The sequence below is a fragment of the Chiloscyllium plagiosum genome, chromosome 23 (assembly GCF_004010195.1).
Source record: "Chiloscyllium plagiosum isolate BGI_BamShark_2017 chromosome 23, ASM401019v2, whole genome shotgun sequence".
NCBI classification, from domain to species: Eukaryota; Metazoa; Chordata; class Chondrichthyes; order Orectolobiformes; family Hemiscylliidae; genus Chiloscyllium; species Chiloscyllium plagiosum.
In genome coordinates this window covers 3,808,534-3,831,131 of record NC_057732.1, presented here as the reverse complement: position 1 = coordinate 3,831,131, position 22,598 = coordinate 3,808,534, and the positions used below count along the sequence as shown (strand labels likewise).

Sequence of the window (22,598 nt, the reverse complement as noted above, 5' to 3'; positions counted from 1 at the left end):
CCACTCCCTCCGCGACTCCCTTGTCAGATCCACACCCCCCACCGACCCAACCACCACTCCCGGCACCTTCCCTTGCAACCGCAGGAGGTGCAACACTTGCGCCCACACCTCCCCCCTCACTCCTCTCCAAGGCCCAAAAGGAAACTCCCATATCCGCCACAGATTCACCTGCACCTCCACCCACATCATCTACTGCATCCGCTGCAGCCGGTGTGGCCTCCTCTATATTGGGGAGACAGGCCGCCTACTTGCGGAGCGATTCAGAGAGCACCTCTGGGCCACCCGGACGAACCAACCCAACCAACCTGTGGCACAGCATTTCAACTCCCCCTCCCACTCCACCGAGGATATGCAGGTCATTGGACTCATCCACCGCCAAACCACAACAACCCGACGGTCGGAGGAGGAGCGTCTTATCTTCCGACTGGGAACCCTCCAACCACAGGGGATGAACTTGGACTTCACCAGTTTCTTCATCCCCCCTCCCCCCACATTGTCTCAGCCGGATCCCTCCAGCCCGGCACCGCCCTCCTGACCTGCAGTCTTCTTCTTGACCTCTCCGCCCCCACCCTACTCCGACCTATCACCCTCACCTTAACCTCTTTCCACCTATCACATTTACCCAGAGAGTGGTGGGGGCATGGAATACGCTGCCTGTGGGAGTGGCAGAGTCAGAATCATTGGTGACCTTTAAGCGGCAATTGGATAGGTACATGGATGGGTGCTTAAGCTAGGACAAATGTTCGGCACAACATCGTGGGCCAAAGGGCCTGTTCTGTGCTGTATTGTTCTATGTTCTATGTTCTATGTAGAACATGAAGTATTGGTCCTTGATTTTTGCAGTAAGATCATCTCATGAATATTCTTAATTTCAGCATCAGAAGTAACTTTTAGCCTAGCTTATGACATGCTGTGCATTGCAGACAGCAATTCTGAATACTAAATCTCCAGGTCCCACTTTAGCTGCTGCCTAGAAACAGAGCTGGGCTTCGATGTTGACCGTTTGTAAGTACAATGTCAATCTAATGAAACTGATCAGGTAGTTAGGAGGCTAGTCAAAAACCAACAGTTACAACATGTACCAGAAACATGTTCAGGAGAAAGTCAGAGTGTCAAGTCAGAGTCAGATAGACTAAATGGAAACTTAAATTAACACTTGAGGAAAATAAAACAGTCTCTGTCAAAAAAATCTTCGCTCCAGACTCCAGGTAACTATTTTCCACATTTTCATAGAATACCTACAGTGCAAGGAGAGGCTATTTGGCCCATTGAGTCCACACCGACCCTCCAAATAGCACCCTATCCAGACCCACCCCTATCCCTGTAACCCCATGTTTCTCATGGGCTAACCCACCCAGCCTGCACATCCCTGGACACAATAAAATTAGAATCCCTACAGTGGGCAAACAGGCCCTTTGGCCCAATAAATCCACACTGACACTCCAAAGAGTAACTCACCCAGACCCATTCCCCTACTCTATTTCCCCTGACTAATGCACCTAACCTACCCATCCCTGAACACTATTGGGCAATTTAGCACAGCCAATTCACCAATCCTGCACATCTTTGGATTGTGGGAGGAAACCCGTGCAGACGTGGGGAGAATGTACAAACTCCAGACCGTTCAAGTCTGGAATTGAACCTGGGTCCCTGGGCACTGTGAGACAGCAGCACTAATCACTATGTCAGCTGTTGTTTCATAAGAGACCATTTCTAAATCCTTGTGGGAAGGACAGGTCAAAAACATGAGCTACTCAGAATTTCTGCTGAGAACCAAAGAATCAGAATGCCTGAATTCCAATGTTGATGACGTGAGTTGATTATGTCGCAAGTCTGGACACAGTTCCCTATAATGTGGCCTTAAGCAACCACATTGTCAGTGGACATTTATTTAGAAAAAAAACTAAGACAAATGTTGCTGTAACTTTTCATGGAGGCCGGGAGAGTAGTAGCGTCATCTCCTGACCACTCAGACATACAGGAGAAAGCAGATTTTGAGCTGACCTCCATGTTATCCATGAGTGTGTCAGCAAAGACATGACGCTCCAGAAGAAATGCAATGTGGGCTCAGATCTCTTTCTCTGCAAAGGCTGAGGTTTCTGGAGGTTAAATGGAACTTTCAAGATTGAAGTTGACCAATTACTGTTCAACAAAAGGGAATGAGATGTACAGATCATGGTTTGATGGAATACCAGTGTAGGCTGAAGGGTCTGAAAGCTACTCTGTTGTTCACCTGTTTGAGTTAGTTTTCCCTGTCCATCTCTGTTATATGAACCAATATCCTTCAGATTCATGTCTGTGGCAACGAGTCACACTCTTCAAGATTACTCCTGCTCCTGTGCATGTAACACTTATTTTGCTTGCTACATATAATCATAGAATCCCTACAGTGAGGAAGCAGGCAATCGGCCCATCTAGTCTGCACCGACTCTCTGAAGAGCATCACACCCAGATCCACTCCCCTACCTTATCCTTGTAGCCCTGCATTGCCCATGGCCAATCCACTTAACCTACACATCTTTAGACCATGGGAAGAAACCAGAGCACCCAGAGGAAACCCATGCAGACTCAGGGAGAATGTGAGAACTCCATATGGACAGTCACTCATGGTTGAAATCGAACCCAGGTCCCTGGCACTGTGAGGTAGCAGCGCTAACCACTGAGCCACTGAACTACAGTTCCATCAGGGACCATTTTCTAAATCCTGGGAAGGACAGGTCAAGAACGCGAGCGACTTAGAATTCCTGCTGGGAACTAATCGATCAGAATGCAGGAATTCCAAAGTCGATGATGTAAGTTGAGTATTCTGTAAGTCTTGATACATCTCCCTGTAATGTGATCTTAAATAAATGTAAGAGATTTAGTCGTGTTTGCTGCTATGATTTTTCAGCCAATGTGCCCTCCACGTTTTGGAGCTTTATCCCACCCACCCGCCTCTCGGAAAATCCTGATCATAGAATCCCTACATCAGCCCAACCAATCTACACTGACCCTCCAAAAAGTAACTCACCCGACCCATTCCCTATATATACCCCTGACTAATGCACCTAATCCACACATCCCTGAACACTGTGGACACTTTAGCACAGTCAATTCACTTAGCCTGTATATCGTTGGATTGTGGGAAGAAACCCACACAGACACAGGGAGAACATGCAAATTCCATATAGTCACCTGAGACTGGAATCGAACCCAGGTCCCTGGCGCTGTGAGGCAGCAGGGCTAATCACTGAGCCACCGTGCTGCTGATCTTTGAGACATAGACCACCTTCTGTTTGCTTTTATCATAATACCTTCCTCTGCCCATCTTTAAGGTACTAATTATCTCTAAAGCTTTCATACCATATTGCACCCTCCCTGGGTGTACCACACTGTGACTGATTTCCACAGGCAGTTACAATGTTATGCTGGATGAATTGGATAAATAGTGATCAGATGTATGATTTGTAATGTTTCAAAGTGGATTAAAAGTAATTAAAAATACCGTTGAACTAGGTATAAAATCAGAGTGACTAGTTTATTGGAAGGGATGGAATAATGAGGAAGGAACTCAGGAATGAGGGGATTGGGAGGGAAAGAAAGATTGTGAGTTGGAGGGATGGCTGGTTTAGAGTGGGGATGATCAGGAGGGGGAGATTGGGAGAGTGAAGGGAGCAGCGCTGGGGTAAAGACTGTTTGGGAGAGGAACAGAAGGATGTGTAGTCATCCTGATGAAGGAGCAGGACTCCAAAAGCTTGTACTTCCAAATAAATCTGCTGGATTATAACCTGGTGTTGTGTGATTTTTAACTTCATAAATACAGATATTGAGTACAAATCGAAGCAACTTATGCTCAAATTTTATTAAGTTCTGGTTAGGCCGCAACTAGAGTATTGTGGCTGGTCGTGGTCCCCGTGCTTTCGGAGGATGTGAAAGTCCTTGTCAGAATGCAAAGATTTACCAGATATTCCGGCGATGAGGGATTTTAGTGACACGGTTACATTAGAGACAGTGGGGTTGTTTTCCTTGGGATGAAGGGGATTGTGGGGAGATTTGGTGGAGATGTACAAGATTATGACAATGAGGTAAACAATGATGAATTGCAGTGGAGTTGAGAGGGGGAGTCCCCTACCTCCATATCTGGGAATGTATGTTGATACAAGGTTTTCTATTTAAAGACAGCTGCCTGAATGATATGTGGACTACATGTCCTGAATACTGTTGAACAGGCTGCAAAAAGGGCAAACCATTTTTTAAAAAAGGAACCTCAAGTAGGTTTTACTTGTTTTTGCAAACATCGAGTTTAAGGCTGAGTTCTGGGCCTCTCTATTTCTGCAATTAGCAGTATCATAGGTATCACCTTTCCAGTGTGCAATGATAGCACACACATAACAGCCACCATGTTGCCTATAATAGTGTCCTCTCTGTGCCAGTAAAATGGACACAATACTATTACATTTCTGAAGATTTATGGTAGTGCATGAAATACTGATTAAGCAAAGTGATGGCTGAATGATTAGTTCAATGTTTTAAAACCTGCTTCTAGTTTTTAGCAATCAATTTAATTACTCGACTTAACATTATAGTCATGGACCTAAGTTCTCATCTCAACTTGGTAAGCATTTCAGTTGCCATGGTACCCACATTAATGGAGCATTATCTGTTGAAATCGAGAGAAATAGCCTATCTAGTCATCCACTAATAGCGGAGGTTTGACAAAAAGTTAATTGCATTCTAAAATTTTGAAAAAGAGCAGGATAGCTGAAAAGATAATTAAGTGTGGAGAAATTCTGAACAAGATGGAGCCCAATTGTGGATAATCAGGAAAGAGTCCTGTAGTGATTGTAATGAGGTCAGCCAGGTGACCTCATAGAATGAGTTCCCTGATTGGGGCTGTTAACCTTGTCCAAGCAGGGAGCCCTGGCTGACAGCTATCAGCAGGAGTGTCATAGGTTCTATTCATTCTGATAGCTGAGTCTGAGGAAGCTAGACCAATGTCAATACTGTGCATGTGTAACTAATGGGTGACTTGGTGGCCAGATACCAACCTCTGTGCAGTTATTTCAATTCCTACATGACCAGAAATAATCACTACAGATGATCTGCTGCTGAAATCCTTGTCCATGTTTCTCTACCCCAGATCTCTTTATTCTAACACTCTCTACACTTGCCTCTCCTCAAGTAACTCCATGCCGTCTATCCTAACACAATACCAAGTCCTCTTCCTCCATCACTATTGAACTCACTGATACTAGCTCCCAACTCACTAATGTGTCGGGATCGCTGCCCCATTGGGGGTTGTATGGTTGGGGAAGTGGGGAAGAGGCTCTGATAATGGAAGCTGTCATCCTCATCTTGACCCACAAGCAGTGCTATGAAGAAATTAGCTTTGCACCAAGATCCAGTCAGCCCCACAGTTAAACCCAACGCTCCTGGCTTCATTAAGATATTTAAAATTCTTAACCCTCTCCCCCCTGCTCCTGATCTCAGTCAAACCATAATGATGGGTTGGATCCAACGTGCTTTTAGTTTTGCCCATTTCACTGTCCACTGCCAATCCCGCCCTTTCCTATTAAAACTCCCCTTTTATCCAAGAGGCAAGGAGCATTGATGATTCCTATGCACAAATCACATTTCTCAAGGAAAGCAGTTCAGCTTTGTTTTCCAAAAACACCCATACAATATCATCTGGTCTAATCTCACTCAGACAGAATTAAAATAATTTAATAAAAACAAAGAATTGGGGATGATGGAAATCAGAAACCTAACAAAAATTGTTGGAGAAACTCAGCAGGTTTGGTTGCATCTGTGGAGAGAAAATATAATTAATGTTTCGTGTCGAGTGATCCATCCTCAGAACTGAGAATGAAAAGAACTGCTGGAGTTTTTTTGTGCAATTTTTTTCCCCCTTAGCTACATATTAAGCTTTTTCTGAAGTAAATATCACAATTACAATTATAATCTTGGCAGGATTTTACCAGGGATCTTTAGAACATCCTGTTATTTTAGCAGGTTTACTGAAGGAAAACATTTTGCAAATAAATTTGAAACAACAAGAGTTACTGGTGACAAAAATAGATCTTGTTAATGTAGTAAATCAGTAAAATATCATTAATTTCAGATTGTAAAGAAAGGGTGTCAGTGAAGATTATTAACAAAATACCACATTCTAGATAATTGCTGACAACATGTGCTGTTCCTGTAATTTTAGAAAGCCTATTGGATTTTCTATATTTACTTGTGAGGGAGATAGGAGACAGGAATAGGAGGAAGCCATTCATGAAACATCTATCCAACTTTATCCATTTTTTATAAGACCTTTGGCTAATAAAAATCTATCATTTTCAGATTGAAAATGAATAGCCACCTCACAGAAACTAGCTGTAATCTTCAATACCCTCGTCCTCGACACAACAACTTGTAAAAGCAATTCATTTGTCTGCCATATCTCCCGCTCTTGATATTTGATAGACTCACAATCCTAGTTTGCTTGACTGCTCCTCATAATTTAACCCTTAGACTCCAGGTATTACTTTTCTAAGTCTGCACCATACTTTCGTCATCAAATCCCTTCAGCCCAACAAGTCCACACCAACCTTCCAAGAGTAACCCACCCAGACCCATTCCCCTACCCTATACAGTATTCCCCCAGACTAATGCGCCTAACCTACACATCCCTGAACACTATGGGCAACTTAGCATGGCTGATTCACATAACCTGCACATCTTTGGACAAACCCACACAGACACTGGGAGAATGCGCAAACTCCACACAGACAGTCATCCAAGACTGGAATTGAACCAGGGTCACTGGTGTTCTGAGCCACCGTGCCGCCCTTGCACTTATTTTCTTCAGTACAACCAAGACATTCTTTTGAAGATATACTGTCCAGGATTATCCACATTACTCTGGGCGTTTTCTGACCAGAACTTTGCATAGGTAACCCTTAATATCACCCGCAAGATATTCCAGTCCTCTTGGTACAAGGGCCAGCATTTCACTAGCCTTTTGGATTACTCCTGTCCCTGTTCATGACATATTAATGATCTGTACATCTGCACCCCCAGTGTCTTTGGATGTTCACTGTTTCTAGATTTTTCACCATTTAGAAATGCCCCTGTTCCATCCTTTCTTGGTCCAGGATAGATGACCTGACAATGGCCCACAAGAAAATCTATGCTTTCTATAGTATTACCCATTCACGTAGCCTTTTGTTGAATCATAGAAAATGGGAGTAGGTTGCTCAGCCCTCCAAGCCTGCTCTGACATTCAACACGATCATCCAACTCTGCACCTTGTTCCCGCTTTCTCCCGAATGCCTTTTGATCCCTTTAGGCCTAAGAACTGTATCTAACTCCTTCTTGAAAACATTCCATATTTTGGCCTCAACTGCTTTCTGACAGTAAATTCCACAGGCTCACCACTCTCTGGGTGAAGACATTTCTCCTCATCTCAGTCCTAAATGGCCTACCCCCTGCAATATCAATTTGTAATGTTACACTTCCATCAATGCTATTTACAAAATTGCTACTCTTTTGTTTTCTCTTTGCCATTGGCAAATTTGGAGGCAAGTCTTTCTACCCCACCATTCAAGTCAATTATAAAGATAATAAATTCTGTAGATCATAACCTATAAACTGACCCATCATATAAGATGACCCCCCCCCCATTTTCCTTCACCCACAAATCATAGTTTTGCATATGATTAGATTAGATTAGATTAGATTAGATTAGATTACTTACAGTGTGGAAACAGGCCCTTCGGCCCAACAAGTCCACACCGACCCGCCGAAGCGCAACCCACCCATACCCCTTTAACCTAACACTACGGGCAATTTAGCATGGCCAATTCACCTGACCCGCACATCTTTGGACTGTGGGAGGAAACCGGAGCACCCGGAGGAAACCCACGCAGACACGGGGAGAATGTGCAAACTCCACACAGTCAGTCGCCTGAGTCGGGAATTGAACCCGGGTCTACAGGCGCTGTGAGGCAGCAGTGCTAACCACTGGGCCACCATGCCGCCCGCCCATGCTCGGTGTATAAGTCCAAATACCCTTCCAGCCACAACATTAGTAGTCAGCCTCAATGTTCCTTCACCCACAAGGGCACGTTTTACTTATTGCAGTCTTAAAACTGGGCACAAGGTATCAATCAGGTCTTGGATCCTGCATTGTGAAAATTTGCAGGAGTCTACACACCAATTCTTTGCATCTGATTCAGACGACAATTCGAAATGGTGGCCACTTATACAGGGAGCTTCATTTTTATACTTGGCATACAAAGCAATCCCTGTTTTAGAAGGGAAGGCTTCAAAGGTTCACTTAATACAGTTCAAACCTGATCCCTGTGGGACACCATTAGTCAAATCCTGTCGATTAGATTTTCTGCCCATTATTCCCATACCATGTCTGCTGCCACTCAGCTAAGTTCTGAATCAACTTTAATTCTAGCTCACAGTGTCTTATGAATGACTTATCAAATGCCTTATGGAATTTTGTATAAATAATAATTAATATTCCCCTGTCCCTGTTCCTTTTTCAAAAAGGTTCAATCAGTTTCATTTCAGTAAATTATATGTTTAATAAAATAATCTTAGAGATATGTAGCATGCAATTAATCAAAAGTACCATGTTAAATTCCAAAATGCACAAAATAAATCAAGCCTCACTGTTTCATCAGGCATGACCAATTATTTACAAATCCATGAATCCAGATGAGAAAATTTCATTCTGTTCAGTTATTCTATCCTTACTTATAGATTCTGGTAAGTTCCTGACAACAAACATTAGAATTCCCTAGTTTCTATCTTTAATTTTCTTAAATAGAGTGACAATGTTATAATCTGAAGAAACTATTCTCTAATTAGGAAGATTATGGTGAGGCACCTATAATGTACTCCCAGCTTTAAATCCTGATCTGGAAAACATCTTGGCCTGGGTATTTATCAGTCTTTAGTGCCATTTTTGTCAAGTTTACTGCTAGTTCACTCAAGATGATTTTGGTGAGAGCAGTCTTCTATCCGTTTGCTCAGTTTACTACAGACACTATCATAGTTCAGGTCAGCTTTGCACAAATCTGGAATCTTTAGAAGCTGTTTCATGTTCTTTCTTATCAAACACTATTTTGAGTTTCTGAAGAAGGGTCACTGAATTCAAAACCTCAACTCGACTTTCTCTCCACAGATGCAGCCAGACCTGCTGAGTTTCTCCAGCAATTTCTGTGTTTGTCTCAGATTTCTAGCATCTGCATTTCTTTATTCTATTACTTTAAGTTACATCATAGAAAATTAATTGCTAAATAGTCATGTATATTAAAGACTTGATTCATTTTTCATTAATAAATATATTCTTCCTTTTTTGGTTCTTGGACCTACTGGGCTACATACAATAGGGAACTGTGCTCCCTCCTGCATGTTAATGCAGGAGGGAACACAGAGGTCTAAATAATCAATCACTCATCAAGGACTGATTAACTAGAGATTGATTAACCCCACAAATTACTTTATTTAAAAGAGTAAAATGTATGGGAAAGCAGACCATTGTTGAAAGGCTTAAGAGCAACCTTTTATGATGTCCTGGACCTCCTCCTCAATGGGCATAAATAACACAGATTGGGTAAAGTTCAGAAACTAGAGAGAAACAAATACAGAGCTTGGCTGAATCCTGAGTCTTGGCTCAGCCTGACATGTGAGTGTCAGAAACATGTGTAGAGAAGCAGCTAGTATTAGATGATGCCATCAATGGAATAGTTTTTCAATAATATAACAGTAAGGTTAGATCTGAATACAACGTATTCATGTGTGATGAACAGTGTTAACAGTAATAAGGGTAACACAGTAGTCAGCACTACTGCCTCACACCTCCAGGGACCTGGGTTCAATTCCACCCTCGGGCGACTGTCTGTGTGGAGTTTGCACATTCTCCCCGTGTCTACATGGGTTTCCTCTGGGTACGTGATGAACAGTGTTAACAGTAATAAGGGTAACACAGCACTGCTGCCTCACACCTCCAGGGACCTGGGTTCAATTCCACCCTCAGGCGACTGTCTGTGTGGAGTTTGCACATTCTCCCCGTGTCTACATGGGTTTCCTCTGGGTACTGCGGTTTCCTCCCGCAGTCTAAAGACGTGCAGGTTAGGTGGATTGGCCATGTTAAAATGCCCATAGTGTTCAGGGATTTGCAGGCTGGGTAGGCTAGCCATGGGAAATGCAGGGTTACAGGGAAAGCGGGTTTGGGTGGATGCTGTTCGGAGGGTCAAATGGCCTGCTTTCATACTGTAAGGATTGTATGATTCTAATGAAACTTGAGTCTGAAAACAGTGTTTGTTCATAAATGGGGACAGACCATCCCTAACTGTTAGGTTGTTAGCCAAATTGCTGTGGATCTGGAGTCACATATAGACCAGCAGATTTCCTTGGTACCCAGATTAGGCCAGCCTTTTTAATTTTAGATATTGTGAATCCAGATTTCACCACCTGCTTAGATGGGATTTGAATCGATATGCCAGTCTTGCTGGATTGATTGCCCAGTGACATTATCACCACCGACCCCTTGACAAGTCTAACAATTTATACAAGTGCAGCTTGCAAATCCATCACAGATTAACTGTCAGGCAGAGTCACAGCATTAAATACATGCCGCACACAGAGTTCTTAAAGATAGCCTCTCTTAAAAAATACTATATGCATACAACACTGTCCTAACTAAAGGGGAGCAACCATTAAATGACTGACTGTCCAGTAATTAGCCTGAGGAGGGATTCCACAAACCTCCCCCCTCAAACACAGGAAGTCCTGCTTCCAAGAGCAGTCTGCCAGTCAAAGTGGCAACATTGCAGTATCGATGTGAAGCCAATCCTGTGATGGAACCAGGGATGCCTTTCATAGCTACTAGCAGCCGCTATTGGGCAAGACAGTTGGTGTAATTCTTACCCACTGTCAGGATGTTGCAATGGAGACAAAGGAGCGTAGGTAGGTGGCATACATGGTGGCCACCAGATATGTACACAATTCCTGTCTTAAACCCACCAGTGGTAAAGCATTTGATCCAGTCCATTTTTAGGGAAATCAGTTCCGATTGTCCTCAAGAAATGAAGTAATCCACTTATTCTCAATCAATATCCAATTAAAATCACTCTGCCTTTATTTCATTGCTTGCCCAATCTTTGCATTTATACAGTCTGCCACTTTACAGCTTCTACTCCCACTATGATCTTAAATCCTTTTCTCCTTCTTAACTCTGCATCTAAACTCTTCTCCACAAGTTACCTTCATTTTATGCCCTCTCATAATCACTCTATCATTTTGCCCTAATCACTAAGTTAATTCCAGCCTCTCTCTAGTATTGTTCTACTGTGCCAGTAGGTTATTCAATGTAGGATATTCAATTCTCGGGTCTCAATAATGAGTATCAATACTACAATTCATTTAGTTTGTTCCTTCTATTCTTTGTGTTTCTATAAAGAATTTATTTGGGTCACAACATCTGACTTGTCCATCAGATCTAAGGTTTTATAAGCAGTTACAATCCCATCAGGTGATAAAAGCAATATCTTTATCAGCCCTGCAATTCCCAAAACAGAGGAACCTCGATAATCCGAAGGACCCGAGCGGGGAATATTTCAGTCAATTAATCGAATTTTGGATAATCGAATGCCAGAATACATAGTTTAGCCAATCATCAGGACCTTGCGATCTTGCTGGATAATCCGATATTCGGATAACTGAATGCTGGATAATTGAGGTTCCTCTGTACATTTTTTACAAAGATTTAGGAAGTCTTCTTAATAAAGGGTGGCACGGTAACTCAGTCAATAGCACTGCTGCCTCATAGCTCCAGGGTCCCAGGTTTGATTGGACTCTCAGGCAATTGTCTGTGTGGAGTTTGCATATTCTCCTTGTGTCTGTGTGGGTTTCCACCAGATGGTCTGGTTTCCTTCCATAGATGTGCAGGTTAGGTGGATTAGCCATAGGAATTGCAGGGTTACAGGGATAGGGTAGGGGGATGGGTCTGGGTGGTATGCTCTTCAGTGTAGACCTGTTGGGCCGCATGGCTTGTTTCCAGACTATAGGAATTCTATGTTTGAAGCTGTTCAGACATACTATTGGGATTTGCATGGCTTGAACCTGGGCCTTACCACTGTGCCACGTGACCCCTTTAACTGATAGCTACACATCAAATTGAACCCTAAGGTCTGATTTTAAAACCTGATATTCTACCAACTGAGGTATTGAAGGTTCAGATAACATAGCCAACTGCATTTGAACCTAATATCTAAACTGGCATATAATCAATCCCCTTAAGCAATCAGCCACAATCAGCAATTGACATTTTTAATCACTCCACCTTGACATATTATGATACATGGCTCAGAGGAAGTGGCACTTGAAGCTGGATCTTCTGTCCTATGGTCAGGCACTTTCAATGAATCATAAGAGCCATCAATCAAGTGCTTGTGAGGTTATTATAAGTGAGGGAATGCAATGGTTAATTCACATTGGGGAAAGTGGTATTATTGCTCGACTATTAATCCTGAAACTCAGCTAATGTTCTTGGGACCCAAGTTCATAGCCTGCCATGGATCCAATGTAGACAAAACAAAATCTGGAATTAAGAATCTACTGATGACCATTAAGCCATTATTGATTGGCGGAAAACCCCATCTGTTCACCGATATCCTTCAGGGAAGGAAATCTGCCATTCTCTGGATTAGTGGTGCTGGAAGAGCACAGCAGTTCAGGCAGCATCCAAGGAGCTTCGAAATCGACGTTTCGGGCAAAAGCCCTTCATCAGGAGGCTTTTGCCCGAAACGTCGATTTCGAAGCTCCTTGGATGCTGCCTGAACTGTTGTGCTCTTCCAGCACCACTAATCCAGAATCTGGTTTCCAGCATCTGCAGTCATTGTTTTTACCTCAATCTGCCATCCTCACCTTGTCTGGCCTACACTTGACTCCAGACCCACAGCAATGTGGTTGACTCTCAACTGCTCTCTGAAATGACCAAGCAAGTCACTCCATTCAAGGGTAGCTAAAGATGGGCAGTAAATGCTGTCCAGCCAGTGATACCCATGTCCAACAAGTAACTTAAAACATACACACACATATGCAGATCTTACAACAACCACAGGTAAATAACCAGATAGTCTGTTTTAAGTGGGATTGATTAAGGGCTAAATATGGCCAAAACGTAAAGTGCTGAACAATTTTCACAATGCACAACTCTTGTCTTTCAATTGATAATGAATGAGGCTGTAAAAGCAGTTGCCTGATAATCTGGCTTTTGTCTTTTCAACCACTGATCTACCATCTCTCCTCAGGCAGATATACGATGGACAAATTACATCCATAGGAATAAAGAATCACAGAATGGTTACATTTGGCCTATTGTGTTTGTATCAGCTCTTTAATAACAACTCACATAGTGCTGTTCCCTGCTTTCTCCCTGTGGTCCTGCCCATTCTTCCTCTCAGATAATGATCCAATTCTGTTTTAAAAACCAAGATTGACCCTGGCTCCACCATTCCTGATCCCAGCCACTCACTGTGTGGAAATGTTTTACCTCGTGTTTCTGTCGCTTCTTGTGCCAAGGTTGTCAAATCTGTGCTCCCTTGCTCGCAATCCTTCTGCCATTGGGAACTATCTACTCTGTCCAGATCTTGAGAACCTCAATTAAATCTCTTCTTAATCTTCCCCTTTTCCATGAAGGAATGCCCAAATTTCTCCAAGTGATCCACGAAACTGAAGATGGCATTCTGGGAGCCATTTTCATGAATCTTTTCTGCAATTTCTGTAATGTCTTCAAATCCCTCCCACCATGTGGCATCAGAACTGGATGTAATTCTTCAATAAGGACAAGTCAAGTGTTTTATGCAGGCTTAACTTAACTCCCAGAGCAAACCCAAAACCCATCTGATTCACTTTCTGTCATCCTTATAGTTACACTATACAGTCATTGAGCTGTTGAGTAAAAGCAGGCTTTATGCTCTAACATTGAGTCTGCAACAGGTTCAAATCTGGGGCAGTACCTCAGAATTGATGGGTCCTGCATTACCTGTTTCCCTGCATATTTCACTCACGACAACACCTCTCGCCTAATCAGAATTCACAGGCTACTCAAATCAGCTCTCTCCTCTCATACAGTAGAAATGTTGATTTTATCCCTTGCAAATTGTCCTGAAGAGTGTGAGGCAAAAACCTTTGACAAAATGTGTCCTTTTCATCATCTGTAGGCAGCACTTGACTGTTAACAATGTGGAATCTTAACTGTTCATGTGTAAAGTGACATTTCCAGGATGAACGTGAATCAGCTGAACGATAAGGCGGAGGGAGAAGACTGGAAATCAGAGATGGATTATCTCATGATCTCTCATCACTTTGATGAACAGTACATTGATTATATTACAGTGTGGAAACAGGCCCTTCGGCCCAACAAGTCCACACCGACCCGCTGAAGCGAAACCCACCCATACCCCTACATTTACCCCTTACCTAACACTACGGGCAATTTAGCATGGCCAATTCACCTGGCCCTGCACATCTTTGTGACTGTGGGAGGAAACCGGAGCACCCGGAGGAAACCCACGCAGACACGGGGAGAACGTGCAAACTCCACACAGTCAGTCGCCTGAGGCGGGAATTGAACCCGGGTCTCTGGCGCTGTGAGGCAGCAGTGCTAACCACTGTGCCACCGTGCCGCCTACATTGAGGATGGATGTGCAGGGCCTGTTAAAGTTGAGGGCAGAATCTTGTGGGGGCAGTGATATTCTCACTTGTTGGCACAGGTGAGTGTCCTGGGCTGTCCTTTTACAGGACGGTAAGCTGACCCACTCGATAGGCCAGCAGCAACTCCACTAACAAAATCAATGACCCTATCCCTCCACCCGGGAGGAATTGTGTTACTCGCTCAGTATTCCGGACTCTAACCTGCTGTTGTAGACAATGTATTTATATGATGAGTCCAGTTGAGTTTCTGGTTAGCAAACCCTATGGTGTTAATATTGAGGGATTCAGTGACATTAACACCATTGAATGTCATGGGAAAATGGTTAAATTGTTTCTTGTTGGAGATGGCCATTGCCTGACATTTGTGTTGGCATGCATGTCACTTGCCACTGTCAGCCCAAGCCTGGATATTGTCCAGATCTTGAGGCATTTGAACATAAAACACTTCAGTATCTGAGGAGTCACAAATGGCACTGTGCAATCATTATCAATCATCCCCACTTCTGATTTTATGATGGAGGGAAATTCATTGATGAAGCAGCTGAAGATGATTGGGCCTAGGACAATATCCTGAGGAACTCTGCAGACATGTCCTGGAGCTGAGATGACTGAACTCTAACACCCATGACCATCTTCCTATGTGTCAAATATGACTCCAATCAGTGGAAAGTTTTCCCTTGATTCCCACTTATACGCCTCAGGAGAAAGTGATGACTGCAGATGCTGGAGATCAGAGCTGAAAAATGTGTTGCTGGAAAAGCACAGCAGGTCAGGCAGCATCCAAGGAGCAGGAGAATCAACGTTTCGGGCATAAGCCCTTCTTCAGGATTCAGGATTGTGTTGTAAATGCTATTCTGAGCATTGTAGTACATATATGACAAAGTATAAAGAAGAGAATCATGTGAGAATGATCAAATTTGTTTGCGACTCATTATTCTGCTCAGTATATATTGATGTGAAAAAGAAGACAACATTCTGAAATTAAACCCAATGTTTGGAATGGATGAGCTCTCCAGTCAAGTGACACATTCTTTTTCATGCTATCAGCAGCTTTCATTTAGCAAATAAATCCTTTCAGCAGAGTAGGATATAAATTAATCACAAGTGACATTGCAGAGCAGCCAACAGTGAAACAGTCACATCTCATTCTGGGAAAGGAACTCAGTCTAGATGTAAAGAAAGCGACTCTATTGCCGTGGCCATGCATTAGATCCCTGAAGTACTGATGGATATTTTTAACTCATAGTTTCAAAGGGTGTTTTGGAAAATGCATTAATGTAGCCAAAAATTATTTGTGGAAGTGGCTATCTGAAAATGTCACAGAAGTGAAGGGGATTTCGAACAGTCCTTCAAAAGGGAGGGGGATGGAAGAGGCAAGCCAAAACAGACTGAACAGTGACCTCTTGTGACTACAAATATAATGGGGCTGACAAACAACAGCAAGTTACCCCCTATAGTTTATGCCCCAAATTGCAGGCACATTTTGCATTTTTCCCTTTGAAGAATACACAAGGACAGAGGTATCAACTCCACTGGAATGTGCTAGTGGAGCTGAACATTCTCATGTGGACCAGCCTGTGTTCAATTGTTAGTGTGCTTTGAAGGTCATGGTTGAAGTACTATTCCCTAGTCATTCCTATGTTGCAGGTAAACAAACTCTCTCTCACTCTAAGAGTTGTAAGTCAGCTAGCTAGCAGCCAGACAACATGAAACAGGGCAGCAAAGAACTTTCTCCCATCTTGAATGCTGGAATTCAATCATAGCCAGAAGGAATTAGAACAACAGAATCTCAACCAAACATGCATTATGAACAATTGTGAAGCCGATTGCTCCACCATCAATGTTAACACAATGTTAACACATCCTTCACTGCAATGGAAGAAATGTTCAACTATCTGCCTTCACAAACAATTCAGAGACTGATCCGTACGTCTGTTTTATTACACTTCTGCCTTTTTGGACCCACCTCTAATTTCCACTCCATAGGTATATGTGTTGGGTTATGTCTGTGCGTCGGTGTTACGTTATTAACTCTTCTCAAATTTAGGAATTAAGAAACTCACTCTTTGTTAGTTAAAGAAAGCCTGATTAAATTGGATCCTTTTAAAATATAATTTCACTTGGGTCTGGGAGAGGGTATTCACAAAGGAAGATCCCTGTTTTCAAATTAACCCTGTTGTGACCCACTGGGGAGGTGGGTGAATAACGACAAGGAGTCAATTCATCCCTCCTCACCTCAGAACCCAACAATTTGGACTATTCTGTCTGAAATTGTAACAATTTTGGAAACCTCGCCCAATTTTGTCAAAACACTATCAATCAAATTGTGCTACTATCCAAAATGGATTTAGAGCACAGTCCAGCTACAGTCTGAATGCTCTGACTGTTGTAAAACATTATTCTGTTACCTCTATTCACATTTTTCCAATTCATCCTAAAGCAGTGATATTGGTTTGTTGTGGACTCATGAGAAGATCTGACCTCCATGAGATCTGAGGGATGACGCTACAAAGCAGCAGATAATAAAGGCTATTCTGATTCTGATTCTGGTTAATCCACCTCTTCAACCATTATGTCAGTGTAATAGTTATTGGGGCAATGGTGGTCCAGTATTGCTACTGGACTTTATAATCCAGAGGCCCAGGCTAACAATAGCCACTGGTGGAATTGAAATTAGTTAATAAATAAAGCATCATTGATGGTTTTCACACAAAAAAATTAATGTATTTTAGGGAAGTAAATCTGATGTCCTTACTTAGACTGTCCTATATCTATTCCCAGAAATGTGGTTGACTCTTAATTGAAATGACATTTAAGGACCATTAAGGACGGGCAACAAATGTTGGCCTTGCCAGTGAAGCCAACTTCCCATATAAGAATAAAAACATTACACAATAATGAATCATGTCCATTCTGGCAATAGGAACATCCAAAGCAACGCTAGTTGTAACACTGACTGTTCAGAGACATGTAGCTAAGCAAGTGGCTTGATAGTATTGCTCAACATCTGCTACCCTAAAGGCCATTTTACTTCTCATTATGCTTTGGACACCTCCATTTGTCTGTGTCATCTTGCTTTATCCTCCTATCTTTATACTTCAATAATACAGGGACCCCCTCCAGTACAAGACCATATCTATGCTCCTGATACCTGGAGGGAAGGAAGATCCCAGCCTTGACATTCTGGGCAGAATTGATGGAAAGAACAAATGTCAAGCTGGGTTGCTCGTTGTCACGGATATCCAGTGATTCACTGTCCTGAAAGATTGCCTCGTGCAGACATTGGGAGTGAGATTGGAATGGACTTGGCTGCACTATCCCATCATGATGTAACAGGCCAATGTTTCTCCTTGCCCATCGGAGTTACTCAGGGTTCCCAGTGCCTGTCCAACTGGCACCAGCAAAATCAGCAGCTTCAAAGGGAAAAGGGAACAGGCTCCAGCATTGAAATAAGTAACTGATTTATGTCAGGCTGAACAAAGTGTGGCACAGAAGTAGCACATGCACCCCTGGGAGACCCTGCACCCTTCATCCAATCCCACTGGTATGAGCACAAAATCTAGACCCAACACTGCAGTCCATGGATTGTACCGTACTGAGATTGGTCACTGCATTCTGACATTACAGTGGTGGTTAAGATTGAAAAGTATACCCCTTAAAGCACTTTGTAACTCCTGAGGTTGCAAAAGGCACTATTCAAATGCATCTGCTTTCTCTCTTTAACAAAATCTTGTTTAATTAAGAACCAAAAGCAGAACATCCCCTGCTTCCAACACTTGCTCCCAGTCACTCAGGAATTCAGCAGCAGAACGAGACAATTCAGTCTCTTTGAATGGGTTCCGTTACCATTTAGTGAGATAATGGCTGCTCTGTGACTTAACTCTACATCTGAATCTTTGCCCCAGTGTAAAAATGGTTGGTGAATAAAGAGGTGTGGAAGAGGTGTTTCAAATTTTAACCCTATTTCATACATGGAGGGTTTTTATAATTCACTCCTGAAAAGTTCTGATGGTATTTTCTTTTAGAAATGTCCTGCCTTAAACTCCCAAACCAACAGAAATCATTTCTCTCTATCTGTCATGGTGGTCTAATAAACAATCGTTTGTCAGGAATTGATTAATTCTGTGTTAGTTTATTCAAAACAGTAAAACACACTATAAGTTATCAAGAAAACATTGCAGCATCCAACTGGTGTCTGTGTGTGCAGCTTGTGGGTGCTAAGTAGACCATCAGGTGGAGTTACAATATTGTATACTTATGGTGACCTTAAAGGTGAATCCTCTTAAAGGCAATGTTTGCATACAACACTATCTACTCCCCAAATTATGTTGAAAACAGTTCAAAATATCCCAAAACAAAAGAACTGTGCATTAGATTACCTACAGCATGGAAACAGGCCCTTCAGCCCACACCAACTCTCTGAAGAGTAACCCACTAATGCTCCTATCACTATGGGCAATTTAACATGGCCAATTCACCTGAGCTGCACATCTTTGGGCTGTAGGAGGAAACCCACACAGACACAGGGAGAATGTGCAAACTCCACACAGACAGTTGCCCAAGGCTGGAATTGAACCTGGGTCCCTGGTGCTGTGAGGCAGCAATACTAACCACTGAGCCACCGTGCTGCCCCACTAGGAGGGGACAACTAGGGGACACAGTTTCAGCACAAGTGACCGGCCATTTAAAACTGGAGTGAGGAGGAATTCTTTTCACTGCAGGGGTGGTAAATCTTTGGAATTCTTTACCCCAGGAGTCTGTGGAGGTTCCAAAATTGACTTTGCTCAAGACTGAGACTGATAGATTTCTCTACTAAAGATATCAAGGGACACAGAGATAGTGCAGGAAAACTATACTGAGGTAGAAGATGAGCTACGATCGTATTAATGGGCAGAACAGACTCAGGGGGGTTGAATGGCCTACTCTTCCTTCTAATTCCTACATTCCTGTGTCCTCATCTCTGCATATGCAACTGTCAATCTCCACTTGACCATATGCCTGTGAAACACTGTTTACCAATAATGTAGGTGCTACATGAATGCAAGTTGGTGTGTTTTAACACCTCTTAAGAAATGTGATGACAACCTGTCAGCTGAACTCGGTTTCAGATATCATTCTAAGTGGAAGAAGCTGCCACAATCCTTCTAATTCTAACAATTCCCGGTGTGAGGAGACGATTAACCCAGAGAGACTGGGGAGCCTTAAACATCCATCAAAGTTTTACCTGCACATCCACCAATATCATTTATTGTATCCGTTGCTCCCGATGCGGTCTCCTCTACATTGGGGAGACTGGATACCTCCTAGCAGAGCGCTTTAGGGAACATCTCCGGGACACCCGCACCAATCAACCACACCGCCCTGTGGCCCAACATTTCAACTCCTCCTCCCACTCTGCCGAGGACATGGAGGTCCTGGGCCTCCTTGTACTCCACGCTACTTTCTCCCCATCCCCACCCTCCTCTAGCTTATCTCTCCACGCTTCAGGCTCTCTGCCTTTATTCCTGATGAAGGGCTTTTGCCCGAAACGTCGATTTTACTGCTCCTCGGATGCTGCCTGAACTGCTGTGCTCTTCCAGCACCACTAATCCAGAATCTGGTTTCCAGCGTCTGCAGTCATTGTTTTTAGCCAGTATTGATGATAACACGAGGCTTCTACACTGTGTAGTGAGGGGCGTCTGATTGTCAGATAAATGACACTGAAATGTGAGCAAGCAGCCAATGCTACACTCTGAAGACAAATGGATTTGTTTTCTGTCAGTTCTCTGCTACAAACCAGCTTGTTGAGGCTTGCTGTGTTGCAGGATCACCAGCCCAGAACCCCATGAGTATTACAGATTATCTTTATCACTGATGTTGCTGCTGTGTTCAAACCGCCTTCCATTGAGATTCACTCATCAATGGAGTAATGTGTTCTGTGATAGCTCTGATTGTACGAAGCCACTGCATTCCTCGAGGATTTTCCTGCTGATCCCTCGAGTGTACAGCGATAAACTTCTCAAGCTGCTGATAGTGACAGTGCAGCAGTCTGCCAAGCCTAGGGCATTCTGAACCCACTCCCTCAGACATTTAAACAGCATTGAACAGCCAAGGTTATAATTACCAGAATCTTGCGATAGCGATGATTGTCAGCAACAGGATGAGCTGGGTCGCCTGTGGGTACAGAGGCTCTGTCGGGTGTCATTCCCCACCGTGCACTCCTGTAGCAAACTAACGATGTAAGGAACAGGATTGCAGTGGGCTCTGACCAAAGATAAGGCTGCTTCTGAAACGTCCAGGCATCTGCTGTGTGTGTGCTTAATAAATCCCTCCTCTCACATAGTATTGTATGTTACTGATTATCTCAGTCCCGAGAAAGCTGTTCCTCTGGGTTTTGGGAACTGCACTGAGCTCTCATGTCAATACAAACAGGAGGAATGTGAGGGGAATGTTATTCTTTATCACAAGGGGAACTGAATACAAAAGTACAGATGCTGTGCTTCAGTTATGTAGTGCATTAGTGAGGCGACATAAATACAGTATTGGTCTCCTTATTTAATGAAGGATGTTAGTGCATTGGAAGCAGTTCAGAGAAGGTTTATTTGACTCACGTCTGGAATGGGAACACTGTCTTTATGAGGAAAGATTTGACAAGCTCGACTTTGCTAACGTTGAGAAGTGTATGAGACAGCTTTATTGAAACAGAAGGGGAATTGGCAAGGTGAATATGGAAGGGATATTTCCTCTCCAGAACCAGAATCTACTTGTTATTCAGCCTGTTGACACTCCACTCACAGTCTTTGTACTTAACTGTTGACAATTTTAATTACCTCAAATTATCTTGCCATTACCTCTCCACCCTATGTTTTCTGTGCCTGTGCACTTCCCTCCACTTTACCTGACCAAGGAGCAGCACTCTGAAAGCTTGTGATTTCAAATACACCTATTGGATTATAACCTGGTGAGGTGTGACTTCTGACTTTGTCCATCCCAGTGCAATACGAACACCTCCACATCATGGCTTCAATTGACATCTAAAACTAAAGGGCACAGTTAAAAACAAGAGGTCACTCATTTAAGACAGAGATGTGGGGAATTTTCTTCCAAGAGAGGGATGTGAGTCTTTAGAATTTCCAGAGCCAATGGAAGCAAAATGCTTGATTTTTTTAAGGTAGAGCTAGGTAGATGATTGATTAGTGGCTTGGAGAGTGGGGTATGTAAGGATATTGAGGAGGTAGGTCCAATGGACCAATCAGATCAGCAAAGAATAACAGAGCTAACTGGCTAACTGGCCTAATCCTGCTCCTTATTTGTATGTTAACAAAACAGGTTTTTATCTCTTTACCTCCTCAGCATTATCAACATTTCAGATCACATAAATAGTAAACCTACGATGTTTAGCTGTACGGTCAAAGTTCAGCTTTCTTCCATGCCAGCAGTGTGATGAGCTAATTAGCCCCCCAAGTGAGTTCCCAGTATCAGTGAAGGATCATCAAGTGAATTCTGCTATGTACAGGGTTGTGCAGAATACTAGGAAGGCGGAATGCTATTCCCATCTTCAGAGATATTAAACTAAGCGCTTGCATTTATCTAGTTCCTTCCAAAAAATCAGTCAAAGCCCCGAATCTGTGCGCTGACCTCAGAGGAAGCTTGCACTGCAGTGACTGTAGCTGCCTTCATCCCCAGCAAGTGCAGGTCAGTTACAGTCAAAGCTGCGAATTGGGAGAAAGAATTGCATTTATGTAGCACTGCTAATGATCATGTGACACATCAAATCATTTTACTGCTAAAATTGTGTGTTTTATGTGTGGTCCCCATCGCACAGTAGTGGCAACCACCATGTACACAGCAAGATTCCACAAATGACAAACTAGTAATGACCTGATTACTATTAGCTTTTGGTTGAAGAATAAATA

General features: G+C 43.0%; 1 protein-coding gene across 1 annotated transcript in view; it reads right to left on the bottom strand.

Annotated features, from left to right (window-relative positions):
* The window catches only part of tmcc3 (transmembrane and coiled-coil domain family 3), a 112,064-nt gene extending 91,117 nt beyond the window's left edge, over positions 1-20,947 (bottom strand). Inside the window, exon 1 of the mRNA XM_043713327.1 lies at positions 20,807-20,947. Within this exon, the coding sequence (XP_043569262.1) occupies positions 20,807-20,887 (81 nt within the window). The 5' untranslated portion in view covers positions 20,888-20,947. The remainder of the gene's footprint in view (positions 1-20,806) is intronic.
* Positions 20,948-22,598: the final 1,651 nt, after the last annotated feature.